Raw genomic sequence first — 24,521 nt, forward strand, 5'->3', positions numbered from 1 at the left:
GATAAAAATTATATCAGGTTATTTAAATCGATAATTAATACGAATTTATAGTATATAGGTAATACGTACCTATAAAATACGTATGTATTATTTTTATGTCTTTCAAACATCAACCAAACCTAGAAACGATGTAATTATAAAATATATTATAATACCCATCAATTAAACAAATAGTAAAAATGACGTAAAATAATGAAAACCTATGATATATTTATAAAATTACACGTATTTTGAAATCAAAAACGACTCAATCTTTATTTACAGGTAGTTTTACGGCACCGGTTGAGTTTTAAGTTTTAACCAAACAGCCCTTTTACAATGACATAAAACGACGAGAATTTCTCTCCATTCTATAACTTAACGCGTATCACTCTTAAAGATCTTATCGTTTGAGTTATTATTTTGTTTTTATACATATCGGTTATCTTGGTATTTTTTCCCTATCCTCGTGTTATTTGAAATAAACAAGAAAAAGATTTCTAATAAAAATGAAAATTATTTTATTAATTTAAGTACATTCCGATTCCGTCTACAATTTTAGATTGTATTCTATAAGGACATATTATTTTAGATGTTCCTTAGATTATAACGATACAAATAATATAAAATAATAAATTAGTTATTATAAGGTTTTTAATAAAACGTACTTTATTTGGAAAATACTTGTCTTATAATATAAGATCCTAAATTTTAATTAGGATTCTTTTTTAATTTTAACTTACTTTCACTCCTTTGAAAATGTATATATTACCTACCTACATTACCTGATTTACATAATATTTGCAATAATGAATATATGTCAACTAACGGAGAATATATTGTAAAAATTCATTGTATATATAATATGGTCTCGGTGTCTCTCAGTTACTAACATACTAATTTCATCAGATATTTAATAATATTTAATACTTATCTAAGGAGCAATTTTCTTAACGAAGTCTCGTTCGATTTGTATTGCGGAATTACCTTCAAGTAGGTATTTAAACCTGTAATATTATGTTTAATTTCTAGTTCCGTTATTGGCGTTATGAGCATTAATTTCTACCGAGTCAAGGATTTATGAAATATGAATAGGTACGTGAATAAAATATATTATATTCCAACCGGAAAAATACTTCTCGATAGATGAAATAATTTCTTGTACACACTGTAATTGATTTTTGAAATTTAATAACTATTTTGCATAAGTTTAACTATAAAATACATACAATTCAAAATTAAAATAAGTACCTACTCAAAAATATAAAAGAGTACTGTAGCTTCTAAAATAGTTAATAATATAATCTAAACATTCAACATTATTTCCTATTTCTAAAAAATGACCTTAACAAGAAATAATCTACCTAATCTGTAATCTTATGTTCCTATAGTATCTTTAAGACAGATAAGAAATAACTGAAGTAAAAATAAGTACCTAAATAACAATATATTTCACTGACAAATACGTTAGTATAACAAAAAACCTCCAGAAGCTGATTACTTTCTAATAATTGTCGATACTATATCACAAGACAAAAACGTATTTTGTTAAATTTGGTAAAATATTCCTAGATCTCGGACTTTTTTAATAAATTATGTAATAACTAATAAATGTAGATTTTTAATAAGTTCAATATACAAATAATGAAATAAATGCTATTTATTAATAATAAGATAAAATATTATATTATAATATGCACACAATTAAATAATAATTTGTAAATTCATAGTATTTGAAATTATTTTATATAATATATAGTTAATCTTGTTCTGTTTCCTTGGATGTCAGTATGTCATCATTGGAATGTTGTATATATTTAGTACCTACTTAAATAATACTTGCCATAAACCTAATATTCACGATTCATCATAGGCGTGCGCAGACCTGAATTTTGGGAGGGGAGACCTACAATATTTTGTTGTACAACAAGACATGCACATATTAATCAAAGGTATATAATTAATACGTTTTGTGCCATTTCTTTGACAAAAAAACCAGTTGTAGGTATATGGATTGATAAAACATCCCATTTTGCCGAATCCCGTTTTTCTGAAAAATCCCAAGTTTTTACAATTTTACTCATCAGAGCTTGGGTAGGCACTACACACCCTAATGTGCAAAAAAAAATGTTCCATAAAAACAAAAAAAAGTTATAGGTAACATGTACATACTCGTTATTTATAATTTACCACTAAATTGTTTTGCTATTATAATTAATTAAATATATTGAAATCGTTAACATAATTTTACCAGTGTGGTACTTATCTTTAATTTTCTTATTAAATTTAGTAATTTGTTACCTATTAAGATAAATATAATTTGTTTAATTACATATTAAGTATTTAGATTAAACTATTTACTGTGCAGTAGCCAGTAAATGACGCATATTATTGTATTATAAAATAATTAATAAGACCACTAAGAACAGTGGTTGAACGTCCATTGTCATTAAGAGGGGGTGAATAATAGCAATGCAGTAGAACCTAGTCGAGAGTCGAGAGCCCATTGTCCATTCAGTGATCGGTTACGTGTAGTAAGGTATAAAGGTTCTTACGTAGTAATTCTATTTCAAATTATTTGCAGAATGGATTATTTTTTTTAATAAGGTATGTATATCAACTAAATATTTATTTTTCTAATTATGATTACGGTTGAAAAAAAAAACAGTAATATTTAAAATAGAAACTGTATAAATGTGTTTACATTGTGTGTAATAAAAATGTTGCAGCTTGTTACTAACTATTAATATTATTAGCTAAGTTAATATTTAGAATTTGTAAGTCAGATTTGTCAAAAACAAAATTAGCTACTTACTTGTTATTTATTTTCATTAATATTCATATACAATATACATTATATAGGTACCTACATAAAATAATTATATATAAGATATAACAGTATTTATATTTAATTAGGTAATTATTTGTGCAAGTACTAACAAATGTCGGTATATATAGCTACTGAATACATTTTAAATATACCTACTTATTAAATAGTATACTTACATTTCAAATTGAATTTCATAATGGTCTTAATGTTCAAACATGTCACTAGTTGTTTCAAAATCCTCAAAATCTTAAATCTTTCAAAATTATATAATTTTGATGTTTATCGTTTGAATATGTTTTTCGTAAAGATTTGTAATTCATAATTAATGTAGCTAAATTTAAAATACACCTGTCGAATTAAAACTGTTGTTGGTTAATCAGTATTTTATATAATTATACTTATTCTAGAAGAACGGGTGCTGTTATGTACTTACTAATTGGAGCTAAGGCTATTTCAATTGACAGTTAAAACGTATAGGTTAGATTTATAGGTACCTAACTTATCACTTTATAAGTGTACCATAAATATATATTATATATGTTGATTGCATGAAGTTTCCCAATTTGATCTTATAAATAAGATTAATAAAAATAGTTTAATAATTTGTAGACGATAAAATACTCCAATTTGTTCTCTCAATAATATTGAATTTTGAATATCAAATTAATAATTTATTATCATAAATCATAATACCTATATTTTTGCGAATATTTTTTTTATTAGATATGAAGCTATACTTACTATTTTCGTATGTGATGACGTGACCCTGATTATGTTTTTAAAAGGTTGTTTGGTCAAATGAAACGCGTATTATTAAATACATAAATACCGTTATAAATATTATCGATGTATAAAGGAGAACGGCGTGCAATTGATCGGATTCAGACGATTGTAGCACGGCGCCAATAACATAACACTATACCTACCTATACCCTACTACAAGTATTACGAATGGTCAAGGACGAACGCTGTACTAAAGACATCATCTTTTAATTCAAGAATAATTTAGACAACAGACGTTTATAGTTAATAGTTATTAAATTATTACTTAACTTTTTAAAAATCTGAACGAAATTCCAATTATGTCGTTTTCATTGAATTGCATATTTAAAAAAATGTGTATGACAACTAATGGACTCAATAAAAAATAAAAGACAAACATCATAAAATATTGATTTTACAAGGTATAAGTACATATTTATTTTTTTTATTGATGCTAAGTCACGGCAGCTGGGGCATTGGCTTGTGGTATATTATTTTTATTCTCAATACACACATATACAATTTTGTATATTAGATATTTAGATGTAAAACGTTAATACGTAATATAATTTTATAATCATAAAACATAATTGAATAATGTGGGTAAAAATAACAAAATTACACATCAAAAATAATAAATTACTGTTTTTAAAATAGTTAGTGTTGTGTTAACCATAAATCACAATTCACTGTAGCCTGTAGGTCTAGTCCTAAAGGCTAAAATTGTCATCTATATTATAATCAATTATTGTATTAGATAGTTGTGACAAACATCTAAATCATAGGTAAATACCAATAAAACTAAACTAACCAAATAAAGTATAATATTTAAACCAAGTAGATTTATTTTTGTACTTGATAAAAAAGGACAACAATGTATAACAACCTATATTTTTATACACATATTATATTTACTAATTTATGTTATTCTTATGTGTAGTTGAATAACAATCAATTTTTTTTTCTTATATAAATAATATTTTATTTTTCTTATTTATATTTTTTCTTTATAAATTCGAATATTTTGAAGATGGTAAGATTAACTAAATTTAATTTGTTCGTGTAAAATAATAAGAACAATTATAATTAACCAATACTAGAATATACTTATTTTATAATACAACTAGATAATAAAATCTATTAAAAATCGAAATTTGTTAATTTTAATTTTAAATAAAATATCAAACAATAAAATAAAATGCACACTAGTAATCATAGTAGATAATCATTACTTCTCACCAGTTTCTCATACACGCACAAACAATTATTATAAAAAGAGTGAAACTCGAAAGATGTGAAAAATGTTAGTTTTATACTTTTATCTGTATTACCTACATGTATAAAATGCTCTACGAGATCATTACGGATTGTTGTTTGTTTTCGATTTTTAATGATTAGTGGCATGTAGAAAAGAGAAACATACGTGTTTGTACACGTTTCATATTATTAAAAACAGGAGAAAATTTAAGTCACATATAAGACAGATAGGTATACTAGACCATACTCATTTTTGTTTTCTGTGTATAGTATTAGTTCAATCACACGCATAAATCATATTAATAAATTGTTTATTGCAACCATATTAGTAAAATGTATCTAATAGAGTAATAGAAATACCTATGGCTGAAATATATATTAAATCTTTTTATGAACAAAAAATAAATCTTGTACATATGGATACTACACGTCTACACATAAGAGGTAGGTCTGGTCAGGTCTCATTTATATAACGCCAAACGTATTATATTCAAAATCTTAAAAACCTACCTATCCACAGCTAGGGGTAATATAGGTATTAGGTATTTATAAATAAATAAAAAAAGATAGTCAATCAATATTATTATGATACGATATTCTCAAATATTTTTAATAGGTAAAGGATACTACGAACACATTACAACATGATAAAATATATTATATAGGTATTATTCACCCATGTATTTAAATTATCATACGCATTAAAAAATATAGATCAATTTATTATTAAATGTATTAAAAATAAAAATAAAAATAAAAATACAATGTGTTTATATAGCTGGTATGTAATTATTGCTTTCACCTTGACTTTTAATAATGTCCTATGTATTATTAAACAGTTTAAATAAATAACAATATTGATTTTACGTCGTTGATGGTTAGGTTACTACTTACTATAATACGTCTTAATACGTAGGTACTATTCATATAATGGCTGATACCTCTATCTTTTAACTTTTTATTCAAGTACCTATAGCAAATTTCAGACTTCAGTATACATCACTATAATATACATGTAGGTACGAATAATGGAGAATAGTCAACTTATAGTATGCATTTATTCAAATATTATTTCCTGTTTTATTGTTGACTGTATTATTATATTATTAAATTTAAATTTCATAGGCGTTTTTTTATTCAATCATTTTTTTCTCTGGTTCAGAGGATGTGCTATAAAGCATAATAAATTTAAATCGTTTATCTTATTTTATTATTTTATTATTTTATTGTTGTCAATTTTTTTGTTGCTATATTATTATTGAATGAACATTTTTAAAAATAAAGAAAAAAATACGTTTATGTGCTGACAATACTTTTCTAAAGAATTTTTAAATATATAATATAAACTATATATTACTTAGGATATAATATAGATATTATAAACTATTAAAATACAGAAATCCATTTTTCAGCCTTATATTAATATTTAACTACCTAATCTATCACTTTTTATAATCTAACTATATAGGTGTAAGTACTTGAATATTAAAGTATACATTCAAAAAATCTATTAACGTTACTTCAAAATGTCAATAAACGAATATCGACTACTAAAATAAATTTCAACTTTCGAATGATTCGTATATTATCCATATAAGTCACCATTTAAAGGCACCAACTGATGGCCAAACAACAAATCCTAAATGCAAAAATAATATAATCCAATTATATTTGCATAACTCTTCGTGGAAATGCCATAATAATTAAATAAAAATTAAGTTGAGCTATTCATTTGTACGAAATTCATATTATGTTATTACGTATATAAATACTGAATACCTATACAAATTTATGAAATTTTAATCAGGTCATCATTAAATCATGAAAGTATACAAATTAAGAAACGCAAACGCAAACATATCTTGGAAAGTGGAAATCATATAGGTATCCGATTAAGAATTGTGAGATGTTTATTAACGAAACAATAAAATAATAAACAATATGTAGTATAAAAAGTAAAAATAACTATTAGGTAGGTAGTCAAATTTCATTTCTTATGCTTATTGGCCAAAATTTAATACAGAATATTATATTGTATATATTTTATATATTTTATATTTCTTACGAACTAATAGCTGAACTTATTATTATAAGCTTCGTATAAATGAAATTATTTTTTTTATAATATATAAAATAAATTGCTAATCTAGGCAATATTGATATGGATTTTGTTGGTAGGTATAGGTATACATTTTTATTTTCTATTAGAAAAATGGTTATAATATACGATTACAGCTTATATCTTTACACATATTATATTAAAAAATACAATTTAAAAAAAAAAAACATTCATTTTCTTTTCATTTCATTTCTAGTCTTAACACCGTTATTTTAAAAAATATTAGGTACTTTAATAATATCACGTTTAAATCATAACTAATTTATTGTTCGAAAATAATGAATTTAATGATTAAAATATTACTTTTTACTTTTCTACTGCCGGTATGAATAAAAATGAATACAATTATTAATTGCAATTTCATTACAAAATCAGGTCATTTTATCAAAGAAATTTTATCAGTGAATAATTTACATGGTTTATTTTTACACATTTGAATAATCTTTAGTCGCCTTATGTTTTAGATTATTATGGCTCTAAATGACGTAAGGAATGTACTAATTGTATACATATTTTTTTTTCTGTAATACCTTGTTATATATTTAAGTACCCCGGTTCGATATAAAATAATTAATATTAATGTAACTTTGTTAGTTTCTAACTTGGTATTTATAATGAACATTTAGATACAAAAAAAAATGTTGAATAATTAGTTAAAAACCATTATTTTTTTAACTCTTTTAACAAACTAGTAGAATATATTATCATAAAAGTATTTTTTGTCCAATAATTACTAAAGATACCAATAAATTAAGATGTATAATATCCAAAATTTAAATTAAAGATCAAGTACCAGATGCATTTTTGTTCCACTTTTAATACTTTCCAGTTTTCATAGTCATGCTTGAGGTCCAGGAACGGTGCCAGAATTGTTTCCATAAGAGTTAGTTTGCCTTATCCAAGTATATTTTTTAGGAGGGCAAATCAAATGTTCAATACTTTGTAATTCCAAATTTAAAATGTTTATAGCCAGTATCATGTACTACCTCTCTACTTGCAGATAATATAATATAAAAGAGATGAGACTGTATAACAAATAATAAAATTACTTTCAAACTATTGGTTTTACTTAAATTCCGATTGAAACTGAGGTGTAAAAATAAATTTAACGACAGGGAGGATCATCACCCCCCCCCCCCCCCCCCAAAAAAAATAGCACCGTGCAAGCCGTGGTCTAACTTAGTAACCTACATTTAAGGCATACATATTTTTCATCGCAGTGCGCTGATTTTAACATAATATATTTAATATAATATACATAATACATCAGTGCCATGTGAGGGAGAAAGCGTAGTGAAGAAAATAACATTGAAGAATACAAGCCAGTATATTAATATAAAATAAAGTAAATTACCTACTAACCAGTTATCACAAAAGAAAAAAACGAATAGACGCATTGGAATATTATACGAAAATTGCCTATCCAATACTCCTTAATCCAAAGGCATTATTGTATTAATGATAAGTAATATTTGTTGTAAATCCGTCGTAAATTATCATATATAAGGTAATCGAGGCAATAATAATTAATAACAAATTTTAGTGCTATGTGGCTATATATTTTCGTACCTACGCGGCCACATGCCAATGACATGAGTTGCGAATACGAATACCGGAATACCTATAAAAAAAGGTTATATAAAGGTTAGGTTATTATAATGTAATAATCAGTGATATTGAATTGAGTCCATGCTACTTTTATGTGTTTGAATTGAGTCCGTATATATTTATATGTTCCTCTTGTGTTTTTGTTGTTGCCCACGAAAGAGCCGAATATTTTTGTAAAAGCATTTAAACATATTATTAACTATTGTACATCGCTAAGTTTAGCATTTAGCCCTTGAGAAATGTATGTAGATTTTGAAAATGGAATTTACAATGCAATTAAACAAGTCTGGACCGATGTTAGAATTAAAGGGTGTCGATTCCATTTGGGTCAAAGTTGGTGGCGTACAATTCATTCAGTAGATAGGTTTGTCTAAAGAATACAAGTCTGATTCTGAAAAAAGTAGATATCTCAAGTATTTTTTTGAATTGCCATTTTTAAACGAAAATGACGTAGTCCAATGTTTCACGGAAGATTTGATAGCAATAAAACCATGTGGTGACGAAAAAATTGATGGTTTTATAGATTACATTTTAAATAATTACGTTGGCAATGGTGTTGCACAGTTTCCTCCCAAATTTTGGAGTGATTTTTCAGAAACCACTAATCGGACCTCTAAAACAGTTGTGAAAATTTTCATGCAAAATTAAATGCCTTTTTTCATTCGGGGCATCCAAATATTTTTATTCTTGTGGACACTTTTCGGGGAATACAGTCCGACACATGTATAAAACTAAGAAGCAAAGCAAAGAGACCATGTAAAAAAACATTAGAAAAAGAAAATTTTTTACAGGAGCAGACAAATAAATACATAAATAAGCAAATTGGCAGATTTGACATTTTAAAATCTGTATCATTTAAATTTTTATCAGCAACTATTTAATTATTAACATTATTATATTACACATAATTATTATTATTTATTATATGATTAAAAAAAAACAGTGTACTTATACAATCGTACATAATAATAATTATTTAAAAATTTTTTTTTTAATTTGCTGACTCTTTGTACGTATTATTATTACGATTAAAAAAATACAATCACACACATTTTTTTTCACTACCCAGCCAACCTCCACGTGGTGTCTTCAGGGTAACGCTAATAGGCTGAAGGGACTCAACTCGAACAACCTAAAAATATTGGTCGGACTCAACTCCGATAACCCAAAAGTATTTGCGGGACTCAATTCAATGTTATCCGTAATAATAATATAATATGAGCTATGTAGGTAGTTCGTTTGTATACAGTATGTCACTATGTCAGTATGCCATAATACCTACTTCCTAATATTCCTGTACAATTAATAAATTATCAGAATGTAAACATAAAGTACTTTATATTTATAGGAAATAATTGAGACTGTTTGAGTATCTTAAATAATAATATGTTATTACTTATTAGTTATTATAAATAACATTTATATTTTATATCTATGCTATATAAATGTAATACGTGGCTAGTGGCTACTTACTAAAAAATGAGTCAAACATGTTAGGCGAGACAATATTTTTCTAAAGAGCTAAGATTTTAGTAGACTGACTGTACTCCACCTTTTATATTATATTTCATAATATAATTAATGAATTAAATGAATGATTTATTTTTTATCGAACACTTCCTGTAGTATCCAAATCTGTGTGACCACAGACAAATTAAATATTAAGACAATACCTATTACCTATACTATTATATATCATTATTAATTGTCTTACAGCCTACAACATAAACTTATTTTTAATTATTATTATTATTCTGTTGTTATTTTTAGATCCTCAACATATTATGCAGTTCAGTCTGTTAACAACATGGTCACGTCAAATAGTAACGTTCATTACTGTGTGTGCAGTCTTCACAGCAGGTAATAACTACAATAATGGCGAGGACAAATCATAATAGATATAAATAATTTATTATTATAAACACAAGTACACCACATTTGAAATTCTCAATTATTTAAAACACACATATTCTACGTATATCAATTAGTAAATGGCCACCGATTTGAAGAATGTGATAAACAAAGTGATGAATGTAGTTAGGTAACTACTTCCCTTGGTTTGTTCAAAATGGTGATATATTTGTACTACACATAGATATAAGCCTTTTATTTCAGAAACTAAATAAATTTTACTTATAAACTGAAACTCCATGAATCAAATCATAAACATTATTTTAATTACCTATATGTTTGTAAACGACGATTGAGTAAAATGAAAAATTGTATCATTATATTTATAAACCTAAACTAGCTAAATTTAAGTTTAAAAAGTTTAAAAATATTTGATTATGCTGTGTTGTTAGGTAATTTACAAATTGTATAAGTAACCTATATACAAAAAATCCATATTGATCTTCTTAATTCAAAAAATAGACGGTAGGTAATTAATAATCAATAATGAGTATGAAATGATACATCAATATTGTCTTAAGTAAATTTTCTTTCAATTATAAAATAACATAATATTATAACTAAAATAAAAAAAAAAAAAAACTCTTCGTATTTTAAAACTACTTAATACGTACATAACACATATTTCTCAGACGTTATATATACATATTTAACCTATTACATATTTAACTTATTATGAGTTATGCCATTAATCATCATGCTGTTTTAATTGTAGGTGTTCCAATAGAAAAACCACTAACGACAGCACCACAATGGACCACTCACAACATGTCCCTCTGGGAAGACGTAGTATTATTGAGCTCAGATTCCAATCATCAGCCGTTGCTAGTGATCAACCAAACTGGAGTTTACACTGCCCCAGACATCGAAAAAATGGAAAACGAGACATTAAGAAAGTTTCAAATATTAAAAGTAATTTATTTAAAAAAGGAAATATTATTTTAAATTAAATAACTTTATAATAACACGTCACAATAATTAATTTTAACTTTAAGTGAAGAGTATCGTTAATTTTCAATATATGTTTTACATATTGATATAAATGGGTTGATAATACTATGTGTGTCAAAAATTAGTTTCCAAATAAACACTTGACCTTCATCACTTCTTGCTCGGTGGAGGGATTCTTTTAAAACTTATTTTCGTGTATAATTATTAATTATACTAAACTGTATAAATTGTCCAAGTTAAACAAATAAATTATCGGCATGGCTCGGGGTGGCGTGGTGTTTGCATTCAGTCATGCATATGCTCTGAATGTGCGCACCGGCCCGTGTCTCTAGTTCCCGGATGGGTGACCACCCGGGATTTTTAGTGACAAATCCTTTCCACACATACACACACGTGTTTAAGCCAACAGTATCCTCCCCCACAGCCACGGGCTAATGCCCTCAGTTGTCGAAGCCTAATAATAAAAATAAAAATAAAATTCGGTATTTATATTTACATAATATATCAAAATTAAATGTAAATGTGTATTAAACGTCTTTATTTTCTCTATTCAGGCAAATTACACAAAGTATTTCTATGACGTTAATGGCGGAAAAAATAAAGAAGACAGTCGAGCTTCGCGGGCTGCGCTGCCCGGGTTCGTGGACAAAGCATTGCAATTACTCAACTTAAACCAGGTCGTGGGCGAGGTGGAAACTAGCGTCATGTCTAAAATGTCATGTACCGCTTGTAAAGCTGGCGCTGGTCTACTACAGCACTATATAAAACACGGTAAAACACGCGATGACATTGTAAAGATTACCTACCAGTTCTGCACGAGCTTTAAATTACAGACGCCACGTGTCTGCGAGGGCATTACCGAGCTATTTAGTGTAAGTCACTTTGACAATAATACTGTTGAATAACATAATAATATATAATAGGTATGAGATACCTAATATGCGTATAAATAATTATAGCTACAAATATATGGTTAATTGAATTACTAACTTTAGGGTGAAGTGGTTTACGTTCTACAAAGAATAAATATCGGACCCGAAGAAATCTGCAGCTTTGTCATTGGCGACGCATGTGGAGATGTGTACAACCCAACACACGAATGGGATGTAGTTTTTCCTCCTGTTCCCAAACCCACTCCGAACGAAATTAAAATATTAAAAGTAATATATAGGTAGTAAATAATAAATATTGTATGCAGTATTAGGTATACTATGGACTGTGCGTGTACCTAACACAAATTTGAAACACGTAACTAGATACCATTTTACCAAGGTATCAATATAACTTTGTCGAACTAAAAATAATTTAAATATGACGATTGTTATCAGTTTCAGTAGGTAAAATATTTCAAAACTGAATAAAAATACAATATAATATAGGTATTAGGTACCTATGACAACTATTGGTTTAAAACTTAAAAATCGTCAGTATCGTTGGTATATGACATACAGGTTTAGGTAGTACCTAATTACTTAGGTAAATTATATTTTCACTTTTGACATCTTATGTAGGTACTTCTAATCAAACATATAAAATATCATAAATAAATCAAAATGTAGGTATCTCCATTAAGGAGTCTCGCCACTGCCGTCAGTTTTAATTCAAAAGACCTTTCGTTTTGACAAAATAAAAGTTAGTTCACATTGTCCGATTTTGATTCTGAAATAAAATTTCAACTCGTCAGAAAATTGCCCATAGATTACACTTTGTAAAAATTAAGTCTTATATTATTGTGAACTGTAATTAAAAACTTGAAAATATTGATTTTTTCAAATCAAAATTAAAATTAAAAACAGAAAATGTTTCGTACGATCAGACATTTTTCAGCTGAATTTAAATATTTTTTCAGAATCAAAATCAGACAACGTTAACTAACTCTAATTTTGTCAAAACATTAAGTAAGTTGTCGTGAAATTCGTAAGGTGGATTTTATATAATTATTGATATGTCCATGCGCGTAAGAGTGGTGTCCACATTGAATTTCACTCACACTAATAATCATTTACAACTAATAACGCATAGATCCCGGACGGCTAAGACGAGATTATAAATTGCCTAAATGTTGCCCCTTAATTAATAGCCATAGCGAAGCCTCTTAAGAATCTTTCGTCATAAAAGTATAATGTTAAGTTACTATACGTAGGTAGTCCATGGCCCATAGGGAATATATATAGATAATAGATATACCATGGTAATTCGATCTGTACATTTAAAAATTATTGATAACCTTGAACATTTTTAGGAACCAGTTCCTCAGTTCAAAGTTCTCCATTTGTCCGACACCCATTTTGATCCGTATTATGAAGAAGGAACAAATGCCGATTGCAACGAACCTTTATGTTGCCGTTTGACCAATGGCCCAGCGGTCAGTCCTCAAAGCCGAGCGGGAAGATGGGGAGACTATAGAAAATGTGATACTCCTAAACGAACCATTGACAATATGCTTCAACACATTGTTGCTACACACACTGTAAACGATTTCAGAATAAATCAATTGTAAAATCTGGAACTAAAAATTGACATTTTATTTAAGGACATCGATTACATCATATGGACGGGTGATCTACCAGCGCACGATATTTGGAACCAGACGAAAGAAGAAAACTTGAGCATATTAAAGGAAACTGTGGCGCAGTTACTCAAAATGTTTCCTGGAATTCCCATATTTCCAGCACTTGGGAATCACGAAGCAGTTCCGGTGAATAGGTACTTATATCATATAGATACTTCTACATATTTTCCATTGTGTCAAACGTTTAATATTGTGCGCTGAAATTGTAACATTCGAATTTTGGACGATTTTTATGATCACAGACCAATGAGCATATTATTCTGTATTAATATTAATCTAATGTTCAGTTTTCCACCGTCTTCGTTGGTGAACAAACCCGAGTACGCCATCGACTGGCTGTACAGCGAATTGGACACACAATGGCGACGTTGGTTACCGGGTTCGGTGAGCAGGACCATCAAACGTGGAGCTTTCTACAGTGTATTGGTCCGGCCTGGGTTCCGCATAATATCGTTGAACATGAACTATTGCAACAATAAAAATTGGTGGCTATTGATGAACAGCACTGATCCGGTTAAAGAACTCCAGTGGTTCATATACGAACTACAGAATGCCGAATTCAACGGCGAAAAGGTCCACGTGTTGGGACACATACCACCTGGGCATCCGGATTGTTTAAAAGTCTGGAGTCGAAACTATTACGCCATAATCTCCAGGTGGGTTTTACATTATAATTATATTGGCCGGCACCACAATAATATTATGGCACCTAGGTACCTATAATGATCAGTAATGAGTAATGACTATTATAATTTAACTGGGTATTAATTATTATTATTATACTATCAACTATTAGGTAATTATCATAACTAGGTATAATTTTTTTTACAAAGCGTACTCCCCGTCACTTACTTAATTATTAGTAATAAATAATTATACTTTATTGATTCAGTAAGATTTACGAGTGCCGAAGTATGCTTAGGTGTCTAATGAGTAATGACTGTAATAATATTTTGTTATAGAACAAAATAATATGTATATATACATAGCACATGGGTACCTTTCCTACCGATTAAATAATATCAAAATATAAATTAAATTAAAAAATAGGTACATTAAAATATTAAATTATTATGAATTACTCGGTCAATGTTCATTAGACATTTTTATAATTAAAATAACATTGTGTACAATTTAAAATTTAATTTTAGTTAAATAAGGTACATACCTACCAAAACCAAAATACCTAATATTAGGTTTATCAACTAAAAAAAGTTCCATATAAATGTAAAAATATAATTATTACATTAAATTAAAAATTAAACTAACATTACAGAGTAAATATTTATTTCAACAGGTACGAAAGCACAATTACAGCTCAATTTTTTGGACATACCCATTTCGATGAATTTGAACTGTTCTACGATACACAAGACCTTGGTAGACCAGTAAGCATTGCATATGTTGGTCCTTCTGTCACTCCATACTACGATCTCAATCCCGGTTACAGAATATATTATGTAGATGGGGATAGAGAGCATTCAACCAGAGTAATAAAATTTAAATTATCCAACTTGCAAATGCCAAGTGAACATAATATTTACTAATCTATCTGCAGGCAGTGCTGGACCACGAAACGTGGGTGATGAATTTGAAAGAAGCTAATTTATACGACTATCCAATCTGGCAAAAATTATATTCTACACAAGCGGCATATAGTCTACCTTCATTAAGGCCTGAGGATTGGGATGTGTTTATTAATAATTTAGCTGAAGATCAAACTTTATTTGATCTATATTACAAGTAAATATTACACTGTGATAAATAATAATCAAATTGTAATATAAATTATATTAATGATTTTTACAGGCATTACTGGAAAAACTCACCAACAAGACCTGCATGTGATGCAGAGTGCAAAAAACGTATGATATGTGATCTCAGATCGGGCCGTTCGCATGACCGAAAGATCTTATGTCAAGAAATTGAATCACGTATTGATGCTGGTTCACGTATTAGTTGGAGTGCGTGGCTTTACAATGGGTTCACAGCCTCGTATGTTTCTCTAATATCTATAAAATATTATTGGGTGCCTGCTATAGTACCATACATGCCAGTCAACAAAACACAGAGCTTGAACTTAAGACTAATGCTATACTAACCGCTATACCTGCTTTTTTAATAACTAAACACAAAGGAAAAAAAATAATATTTTCATTTTTACTATTTCTAAGAGTGACAATGATCTAAATTCTAAGGTGACGGTCATCTGTAACTATCACTGTATATTCACCTACAGAAATCTTCTATTTATTGGTGAGTGGGTTAGTTTTAGTACCTAATAGAAATTCTTTAATAGAAAATAATATTAAGACAAAATAGAAGAGAAAAAAATATATAAGTATAATATTGTTAAATAAAATTTTAGTATTTTACATAGCTACTCGCATAATCTTTTAACATCAAAGTAGGTATCTACCTACCAAATTATTTTATATTTTTGAATAAGCTTTAATTTAAAAAAGTGGACAGTTAAATTTTATTTGATTTATCTTTTAGAAATTGGGTAACATAAAATAAATAGCTAAGATATTTGATCAACTTACCAAATAGTATGCATACAAATATTTAAAAAAAAAACAAATTAACTATTTATATAAGTTCAGACTAAAATAACTGAATAAAATACTATTAGATTTTATGACAATATTATATTTTATCAATTAAATAATGTTAATTAAGAAACAAACATTTTACTGAAAACTGTATTTGTCAATAATATTGTTCAAAAAACTACAAAACAAATTCAATTTTGTCTTAAAAATTAAAATTTTATTATAATATTATTTCCATACAGGCTGTTCCAGTTCCACGCGTTTAAGTTATAATTATTTAAAAATACAATTTATGTTTGATCCAAGTGATAAATAAATAGCATCTATTAGCTAATAATAATGAGAAAAAAATACCTAAATGAATTATTATTAATTACTAAACAATTTGCAATGGTTCTGGAACTAACTGTATTTGACTGTTAATTAATGGTTATATTGATTATTGAATAATGTGTAGTAGTTTTATTTGTACATGCCACATGTTCAATTAAAAGACAATTTAATAGACAAAATTAGTGAATAGCACAGTAGGTGGCATGTACAACACAATAATTCAATATTACAACAAGCAACAGCCATTAATTTACTGTCTTATTTAAACTGTTGTATTAATATTCAAACCGTATTATTATTAGGATGTCTGTTATCATGTCCATACCTCGCTACACATACCAGATACCTAAATACCTACTAGGATATACAAGGTGAGCAGAATTGTGAAACAATTTAATGGAGTACAAATTACAGCCACGGTCAGATCAGATAAGTTGGATGACAAGACATTTATTCTGAAACATTTGCTCATTACAACGATCAAACAAAAGTGATGTGATTAAAAGTAGGTTGCTTTTACACTTAGAGAATAATCAAACAACACGCGGCCATGGGCCACAATATGGATTTAAATATACATACATACACACAAACACACACTGATATGTATGTGCGAATATGTTTGAGTATATATTATTGACATATTTTTTTTTACCAGCATTAACATGTTATATGCAACTATTAATGTAAACATATTTATTAATTATGCGCTAAAAAGTCTGTTGATGGATACTATTTATTATATATAGCATTTTAAAATAGGTTAATAAAATAATTTATTTGTAAATAAATAGAAGAGTATATAAATATAAACATTTTACATTATTGGTTATAGAGGAGATTTAACTCCTTTATATATTATGTAATATTATGTTTTGTTGATTGTTAAGTCAACCAAAGACAATCTTAAATTATTTTGATTACAACTTAAATGTACAGACCATTAGATTTCAAGTTCCTACTTCATGTTATTTTCTATAACTACCAGTTGGATCTAAGTAATACTACTGAATTATGCTAAAAAATATTTACAATCAAAGGCAATATATGTTATAAATAAAGTAACATATTAATTTTAAAAAAAAACTGTAGTGCCTATGTAAAATATTTTACAAACAATAGCATTTAGAACAAAAATAAAAGTATTAAACAATATCATATAAATTAATTTTTATTTCAAATCAATTTAATATTTATTTTTTATGTATATACAATTTTCTTATTTTATAAAAATAAATTTAAGTAAATCTTAATAACTATAAAGTTTATTCAACTTTTTGTATTACTTTACTTTTAAGAACTATACAAAAGATTCACAATATAAAAAAAAATTGAGCAGGGAATGTTTGATCAAGTATATATATTTATAAAATATAGAAGGTATTCTTAATGAAATAATAAAACTCTGGTTAATAAAAACCATATGGCAAATAAACAAAGTGATTAATACAAAATTAAATTATGAGATTCAAGTGTAAAATTAAGTCATGAAAATCAAAAAATTGTACCCGTAAAGTTATAAAATATGGGAACACAAGTTAAAATATATTAAATACATTAAATTATTATTAAAAAATCACTTTACGCAAATATAAAAACCTAATTAAAATAAAAAAGATACAAAAATTAAGTAGAGATGTTAATTGTATATTTAAAAATATAAAAACAAAGTACTTAAAAATAAATTAGAGAGCTAAGATTCATCAATTTGTACATAAGTTTTCAACTAAAACTATTTTCTTATAATAGTATACAGATACATCTTATGACAATAAGCCATTGGTAACATTACTTTTAAAAGTTCAGTCGATTCAAAATTTAATTCAAAATCTTATATTTAATCATTTCCTTTTTTCTTTATATATTAATATTTTGAGCAAATAATTTCAATTATCGACTTGAAAAATAATAATTATGTGAAATAAATTAGTTACATAATTAAAATTCAAAAAAAAAAAAATTATAATTATAAACAAGTGACTGTATAAAAACCAAATTGGTCAGAACATTAAAAAAAAAAAATATTATATTAATAACAACAACATAAAAAAAAATTATGATTCTCATCTGTTACAAATACATTTTTTTTAATAAAAGCATACAACTCCTAATGTTTAGGTAACATTTTAAGACACTATGTCGAGAGGTAAAATGTTTTGATAAAAATTACACTACTTACAATCTTCGCAAGTTGTGTTTTCTTCTACTGATATTATACACCATTGGACGACAGTTGTTATATGTTGACATTGACAAAATTGGTATAGATAAACATTTGTGTTCAAATTTGTTAGAATATTCACACTTACACTCTGTGCAAAAAATGAATTTACAATGAAAACCTTTACATTCAGCTCGAGTTGATTGGGAGGGTGACCAAGATGCTGGCCTTGAACAACGTGGACAAGGTACCAATTGCTGATCTGAACTTAATTTTTTGGCTTCCTAAAACGAAAATATACGTCAATATTACATTATCTATACATAATATACTATTTTTGTAAAAACATTATTACAATAAATATTAATGTTCTTAGAACAGACCAATTTAGTAATTTTTCAAATAACAAAATTAATCTTTACTGTGTAAACTTTCATAAGCTCATAAATATTTTGGTTAATTGAACTATGATCTGAATTTCAATTTTTTAACGGGCCCCCCTACATATATTTTAATTTCTATATTCAACTCTTGCTATAAAAATAATAATAGTGTTTTCCGTTTTAATATAATAATAATGTTTAGGTACTCGTATTATGTAATATTATAATATTTATTGATTTTATTTTTTTATTACTTAATTCTATTATTTGAGATAAATTAATTTAATTTTTGTATTTAAAAAACACTGAACTACCACAAGTATAATAAATTAGAGAAATGCTTAAATAAATTTTTAAATTTTTACTTACTTTTTGAAATACATGGAATCTGTATTTACTCGGACTGACAGGTGGACTTCTTTGAGGTAAATCTCTTTTTGATGGAGAACGCATAACATTGCTAATATTTGCTAGACATCCTTTGTTATTAAAAGCTGAACGGTCTCGGCCAACATATCCACAGCGATTTTCTTTTGATAATTTAAAATACTTTTGTTTTTTTTTTTGAGCAATTGGGGAATTTTCAACAGCGGTAGACCAAATTTTAGATACCATAGACATAGACAAAACGTCACTTCCAGATAAAAAAGATATTATTTTTTCTATGACTGGTTGGAAATGATAACGCTCCGACAGAAAATACATTAAATCAACTTTTTCTCGACCTTCTATTGAAGTACGTTCACAGTTCACATTTTTTGGTTGAGTGTAGTTTTTTCTTTTTAAGAACTGACTGTCATCATTGTTTGAACTTTCATGTAAACGAAAACTAAATTGTAAGTCAGAGCACAGTTTTAATTTTTTCGTTGGAGACTCGACTGTATTGGTAATATCTTCTAATTTACTATAGTTTTTGTCTAGGGTAAAATCATGAGTTGGTGAAGATAGTTGAAGTGAATCAATATCTGATGGTGTATGATCAAACGAAATAGATACTTCGGATATCTGACTGAGATTAGAGGAAACATAACTTGGAGTATCGTAACCACTGTCATGATCATCTATGCTTTTGTAAGGTGTTGAGGTAGTTACTAATGTATTGTTGTAACAAGGAGATTCTTTTAGAGATATGTCTGCCATTGTTTTTTTTTTGATTATCTAAAAAAAATTAAAAATACAATTAAAAAAATATAGGTATATACCTACTTATAAAATAATTACATGTGAAATTAAAACATTGGATAAATTATTTAGCGCTTAGGTTGATAGGTAATTGATACATTTTAACAATAAAATGTACCTAATGTTTATTATTCTGATTATTATAGTCTTCATTTTCTATTGATTGTACCTATTACATTTTGTTTTGTTTTTTTATATTTAATTATTTCTGTAGGTACCTATTTAAAAATGGCCTGCTAAAGAGTTAATTAATGAATTAATGAATAATTTTGTACTGTCTAGGTTAAACATGTGCCTCAATCAATTAAAATAAATGTCAATGGAATTTGTACATTAACCAATTAGGTATAATTTGGCCTTAGCACGTTTTCACTTAGGTTCACTTCAAGCCTAACTTACCTATTTTATTCTGTCTATTAAAAAAAAAAGAACAAATCTAAGACAATATACAAAAATTAGAAATTAAAAATACTAGTGAAATTTATATTACATAATATTTACAAAATTAGTTACATAATAAAATAATAGGTAACCATACAGAGATAGGTACTAATAGGTAGTATTAAATATTATTCAGAACATGTTATCATTAATTCGTTACAATAATACCGATGTGTGTGGCTAGAACATTGTTATTAACATTTTATCTTATTCTTTGAAATAAAATTCAAAATACATATTAAACTCAACTCATTCAATCAGTTAGGAATAATTAAGCGCTATTCATTCAGACTTGGTGTACAACTAAATAACCCTAACATCAGGGTCAAACTATTATCACCTGAGCTATTAGGAACATCCGAACATCAATGGTTATTAGTTGTTGCCGAAAAATACGTTAATTTACATTGTCTCTAATACCTAGAGAAGGGAAAAAATTTGAAATAATGTTAATGTATTCAAATTATTGAACTTTATATTAATTGAAATAAAAATAGTAATCATTAAATTAACTTTGAATTTTTAAAAAATGAAAATACCAAATTGTTTTAGGTATGTACAAGATTATGTACATATTAAAAAAGTAATTGATTAACAAAATAACAAGTAGTAAGGTATAAAGAAATATATCAAACTGCTAATTTAATAAAAATATTTTAAAAACAAATATTTACTTAACATTAAATTAGGTACATTATAATATTATATTATAAGTAGCAATTAAATACCGGATTAAAAAAACTGTATTCTTATAAACGTTAGGCAGGTTTAAAAAATAATAATCGGTGTGTTGTTATGAATAATTTTGTTACCACATTAATTATAATTAGGTACGCTTTGTCTAAGAAACCCATATCTAGATACGCTATGACCTAATGTTTAAAGCCAGACAACGAGATAATTCATTTTGAAAGTACGAAAAAAAAAATTTTGAGCACAATTCGACTGTTCCGATCGCTCATTCAACTCATAATAAACGAGTCTTGAACAATCGACGTTTAAAAATTTCACAGAAAAAAATCCGATGGAAAAAAATTTGGCGGCAAGTACACGGACAAAGGTAAGTACCCTTAATCCCATGATAATATCGTCGTAACGGACGCGTCAAGCAGAAGTCGAACGATGCATGACGAAGTGTAACCGTGTAGAATGTGTCCAAGTATCATAGCTTTAATCCGCAAAATCCCTAACGCGACCCACTTATTGGCGAGAAAGTGATTTGGCGCGCTCGGCCGTTTCGACATCAATGGTTTTGCCTGCCGCGACAAACGGCTCTCCGAACGCCAAAGGTGAGCTCTGAACGCAAACATTTAAACGGGACGATGTGCGCACCCGGCCAAAGTAATAATTTTTTATTATTTTTTTTTCGCGAAGGTCAAACGCGCGACGATCGTGCACCCCTAACGACGCGCAATTACGCTAATTGGCGGCGGTACGTTCAGAGCCCAGTGGATCGTTATTATAGCCCATTAACTAACTACGGCATGAGTGCCGATTAAACGATAATTAGTCGTCGCTGTACATTAGTTATCATTACTTTACCTGTTCCGTCGTTGTAAGGTGGACGATGAGACGCGCGCGCAAAACGTCCCGCCGACGAGGTTCACTATCGCGTATAAAAACACGACGGATTGTCGTGGGTCACGCTGACGATTTGCGTCCTTCTGCCGTGGGATGATCGCAGCGGCAGCGGCACATGATAACGATTCTGAATTCGGCAGACAACGACAATAATAATTCTTCCGCGGCAACAAAACGAATTTTATCACTACTCACTAGGAATGCCGGATCGGATTGTCGGTTAGGATTCGAAACTCGGTCTCGGCTGACGGGAACCGGAGAACATGTGTACCGTGCCGCCGGTGCGCGTGGTGGGATGGACGGGCGGACGGACGGGGACAAGGTAACAGCCGGCCGGTCGGCCAATGGGAGGCTGCGGATGCGGCGGTGGCGACGGCGGCGGCAACCGGAGTACCGGACACGAACAGAGCCGAACGAGCGAAACCGTACACAACAACGGTCGAAACTCGAAAAGAAAGGAAAAAAATAAAATAATAAATTCCAAACAATCCAAACGCGTTTTCTGCGTAGATCGTTCAGAGTGCCGACGACCGGTTGTTTGTAGAATACTGAATGGATATCGCCCGGTCGTCTGAGAACAGTTGTACTATAATAGTACTCGTACGATTTCATAATCCGTAGAAAAAAAATCGAATAATCGGTAATCGTTATACCGGGAACGGGCCCCCGTACAGTTAATATTGTTGTATTTAATATTATTTTGTATTTTTGCAAAATTTCTTTGAGATTTATTTCATCCGTAGCCTTGCTTATTGGAGCCGCCCCCTCCCCCAGAGGGTAGACTGTAGTATGACCACACGCAACCCGACATGAGCCTAGATATGAAGTAGGTCCTACTGTAGTGGTTTTAAAATTATTATCTCGTTAACGGCCTTTTCGCCATTTGAATTTTGACAATACTTCAAACCTCGTGACTATAGCAACCAAGTTGCTCTTACTATGGTATTCACCGCGTCCGTGCTAATAAAATTTACAAAATATGTATAATGCATACACAATGAGTAGGATTTGTATTCAATGATATTAAAAATTCAAAATCAGTATATATTATACATATTATATTGTTATATCAATATCGTTATTTCTTATTTTAATATGTATATAGGTACCTAAACTTCCACACTTGTTTTATATTTGTACAACATTAGCACCAATGCACCATAGACCTATTATAGGTCTATGATTAGCACAATACTACGTATTGACTACGTATTGTGCGCTGATATTCGTATAAATTTCCGACAATTTTCTTGGTGTAATTTTACGCCGGGGTATTCCCGCACAACACTTGATCGTATACAATATTATATATATATATATATATTATATATAGACGCATAATGTGATGTGTGCTGATAATATTATTATTATAGAGAAATATCAACGTTTTTACAATAATTCGCTATCCCCGTCTGTTTTCCACATTCCACAATATTCGGATCGCGTGTCAGTGCCTATCGTCTATATAGGTACATAAATATTCATAACCACAGTGGCGCAGTGTAAAAGCCATAAAAATATCAGGGCGTTCGTCAGCATCCCGAGCACTATAAAATCAAATCGGATTGTTCGAACACAATATTACGCGCGTAGAGAATCTTTGCCGTTCGCAAAGTAGCAACGCTGCAGAGGCCCGTATAATATTATATTCATATTATAATATATATTAGATATATGCATAATATTATTATAATATGCATATAATAGTTATATGTATTATATATGTATTATACTATCATAAAAATAATTATAATTATAATGCGAAGTGCGCGAGACGGGTTTATCGTTTTGAGACCGTAAATAAAATAACGCATACCACGCGGCATTTATACGTTTTGCAGGACGCCTATATTATTGTGCGTACGAGACAAACGTGAATTAAAATAATGTATGGAC

At 28.4% G+C, this 24,521-nt stretch overlaps 2 protein-coding genes across 5 annotated transcripts in view; one reads left to right on the forward strand and one right to left on the reverse strand.

Moving 5' to 3' along the window:
* Nucleotides 1-17,690, forward strand: part of LOC132942633 (sphingomyelin phosphodiesterase) — a 32,684-nt gene extending 14,994 nt beyond the window's left edge. For 2 of the 4 annotated variants that reach the window (XM_061011195.1, XM_061011196.1), the window contains exons 2-12: nucleotides 10,326-10,415; nucleotides 11,182-11,378; nucleotides 11,972-12,289; nucleotides 12,413-12,577; nucleotides 13,660-13,887; nucleotides 13,951-14,123; nucleotides 14,277-14,645; nucleotides 15,287-15,479; nucleotides 15,548-15,732; nucleotides 15,799-15,984; nucleotides 17,180-17,690. In XM_061011195.1, the coding sequence (XP_060867178.1) occupies nucleotides 10,326-10,415; nucleotides 11,182-11,378; nucleotides 11,972-12,289; nucleotides 12,413-12,577; nucleotides 13,660-13,887; nucleotides 13,951-14,123; nucleotides 14,277-14,645; nucleotides 15,287-15,479; nucleotides 15,548-15,732; nucleotides 15,799-15,984; nucleotides 17,180-17,252 (2,177 nt within the window). In that variant the 3' untranslated portion in view covers nucleotides 17,253-17,690. Of the gene's footprint in view, nucleotides 1-2,462; nucleotides 2,587-10,325; nucleotides 10,416-11,181; nucleotides 11,379-11,971; nucleotides 12,290-12,412; nucleotides 12,578-13,659; nucleotides 13,888-13,950; nucleotides 14,124-14,276; nucleotides 14,646-15,286; nucleotides 15,480-15,547; nucleotides 15,733-15,798; nucleotides 15,985-16,163; nucleotides 16,246-17,179 lie in introns of those variants that run through there. The other 2 variants (XR_009664301.1, XM_061011197.1) reach the window with 2 other exon arrangements.
* Nucleotides 17,664-23,443, reverse strand: LOC132942634 (F-box only protein 5-like). Its single transcript, XM_061011198.1, has 3 exons — nucleotides 22,587-23,443; nucleotides 19,791-20,579; nucleotides 17,664-19,322 (listed from the first exon to the last, which is right to left on the reverse strand). The coding sequence occupies exons 2-3, from the start codon at nucleotides 20,559-20,561 to the stop codon at nucleotides 19,053-19,055; spliced, it is 1,041 nt and encodes a 346-aa protein (XP_060867181.1). The 5' UTR covers nucleotides 20,562-20,579; nucleotides 22,587-23,443; the 3' UTR covers nucleotides 17,664-19,052.
* Between the last annotated feature and the right edge of the window lie 1,078 nt (nucleotides 23,444-24,521).

The sequence above is a fragment of the Metopolophium dirhodum genome, chromosome 4 (assembly GCF_019925205.1).
Source record: "Metopolophium dirhodum isolate CAU chromosome 4, ASM1992520v1, whole genome shotgun sequence".
In the NCBI taxonomy this organism is placed as follows: Eukaryota; Metazoa; Arthropoda; class Insecta; order Hemiptera; family Aphididae; genus Metopolophium; species Metopolophium dirhodum.

Coding starts and splice junctions, on each gene's coding strand:
- LOC132942634 (XM_061011198.1), bottom strand. CDS start 20,561: ATGGCAGACATATCTCTAAAAGAATCTCCTTGTTACAACAATACATTA. Junction 19,323..19,790: donor GATTCCATGTATTTCAAAAA/GTAAGTAAAAAT, acceptor TTTTCGTTTTAG/GAAGCCAAAAAATTAAGTTC.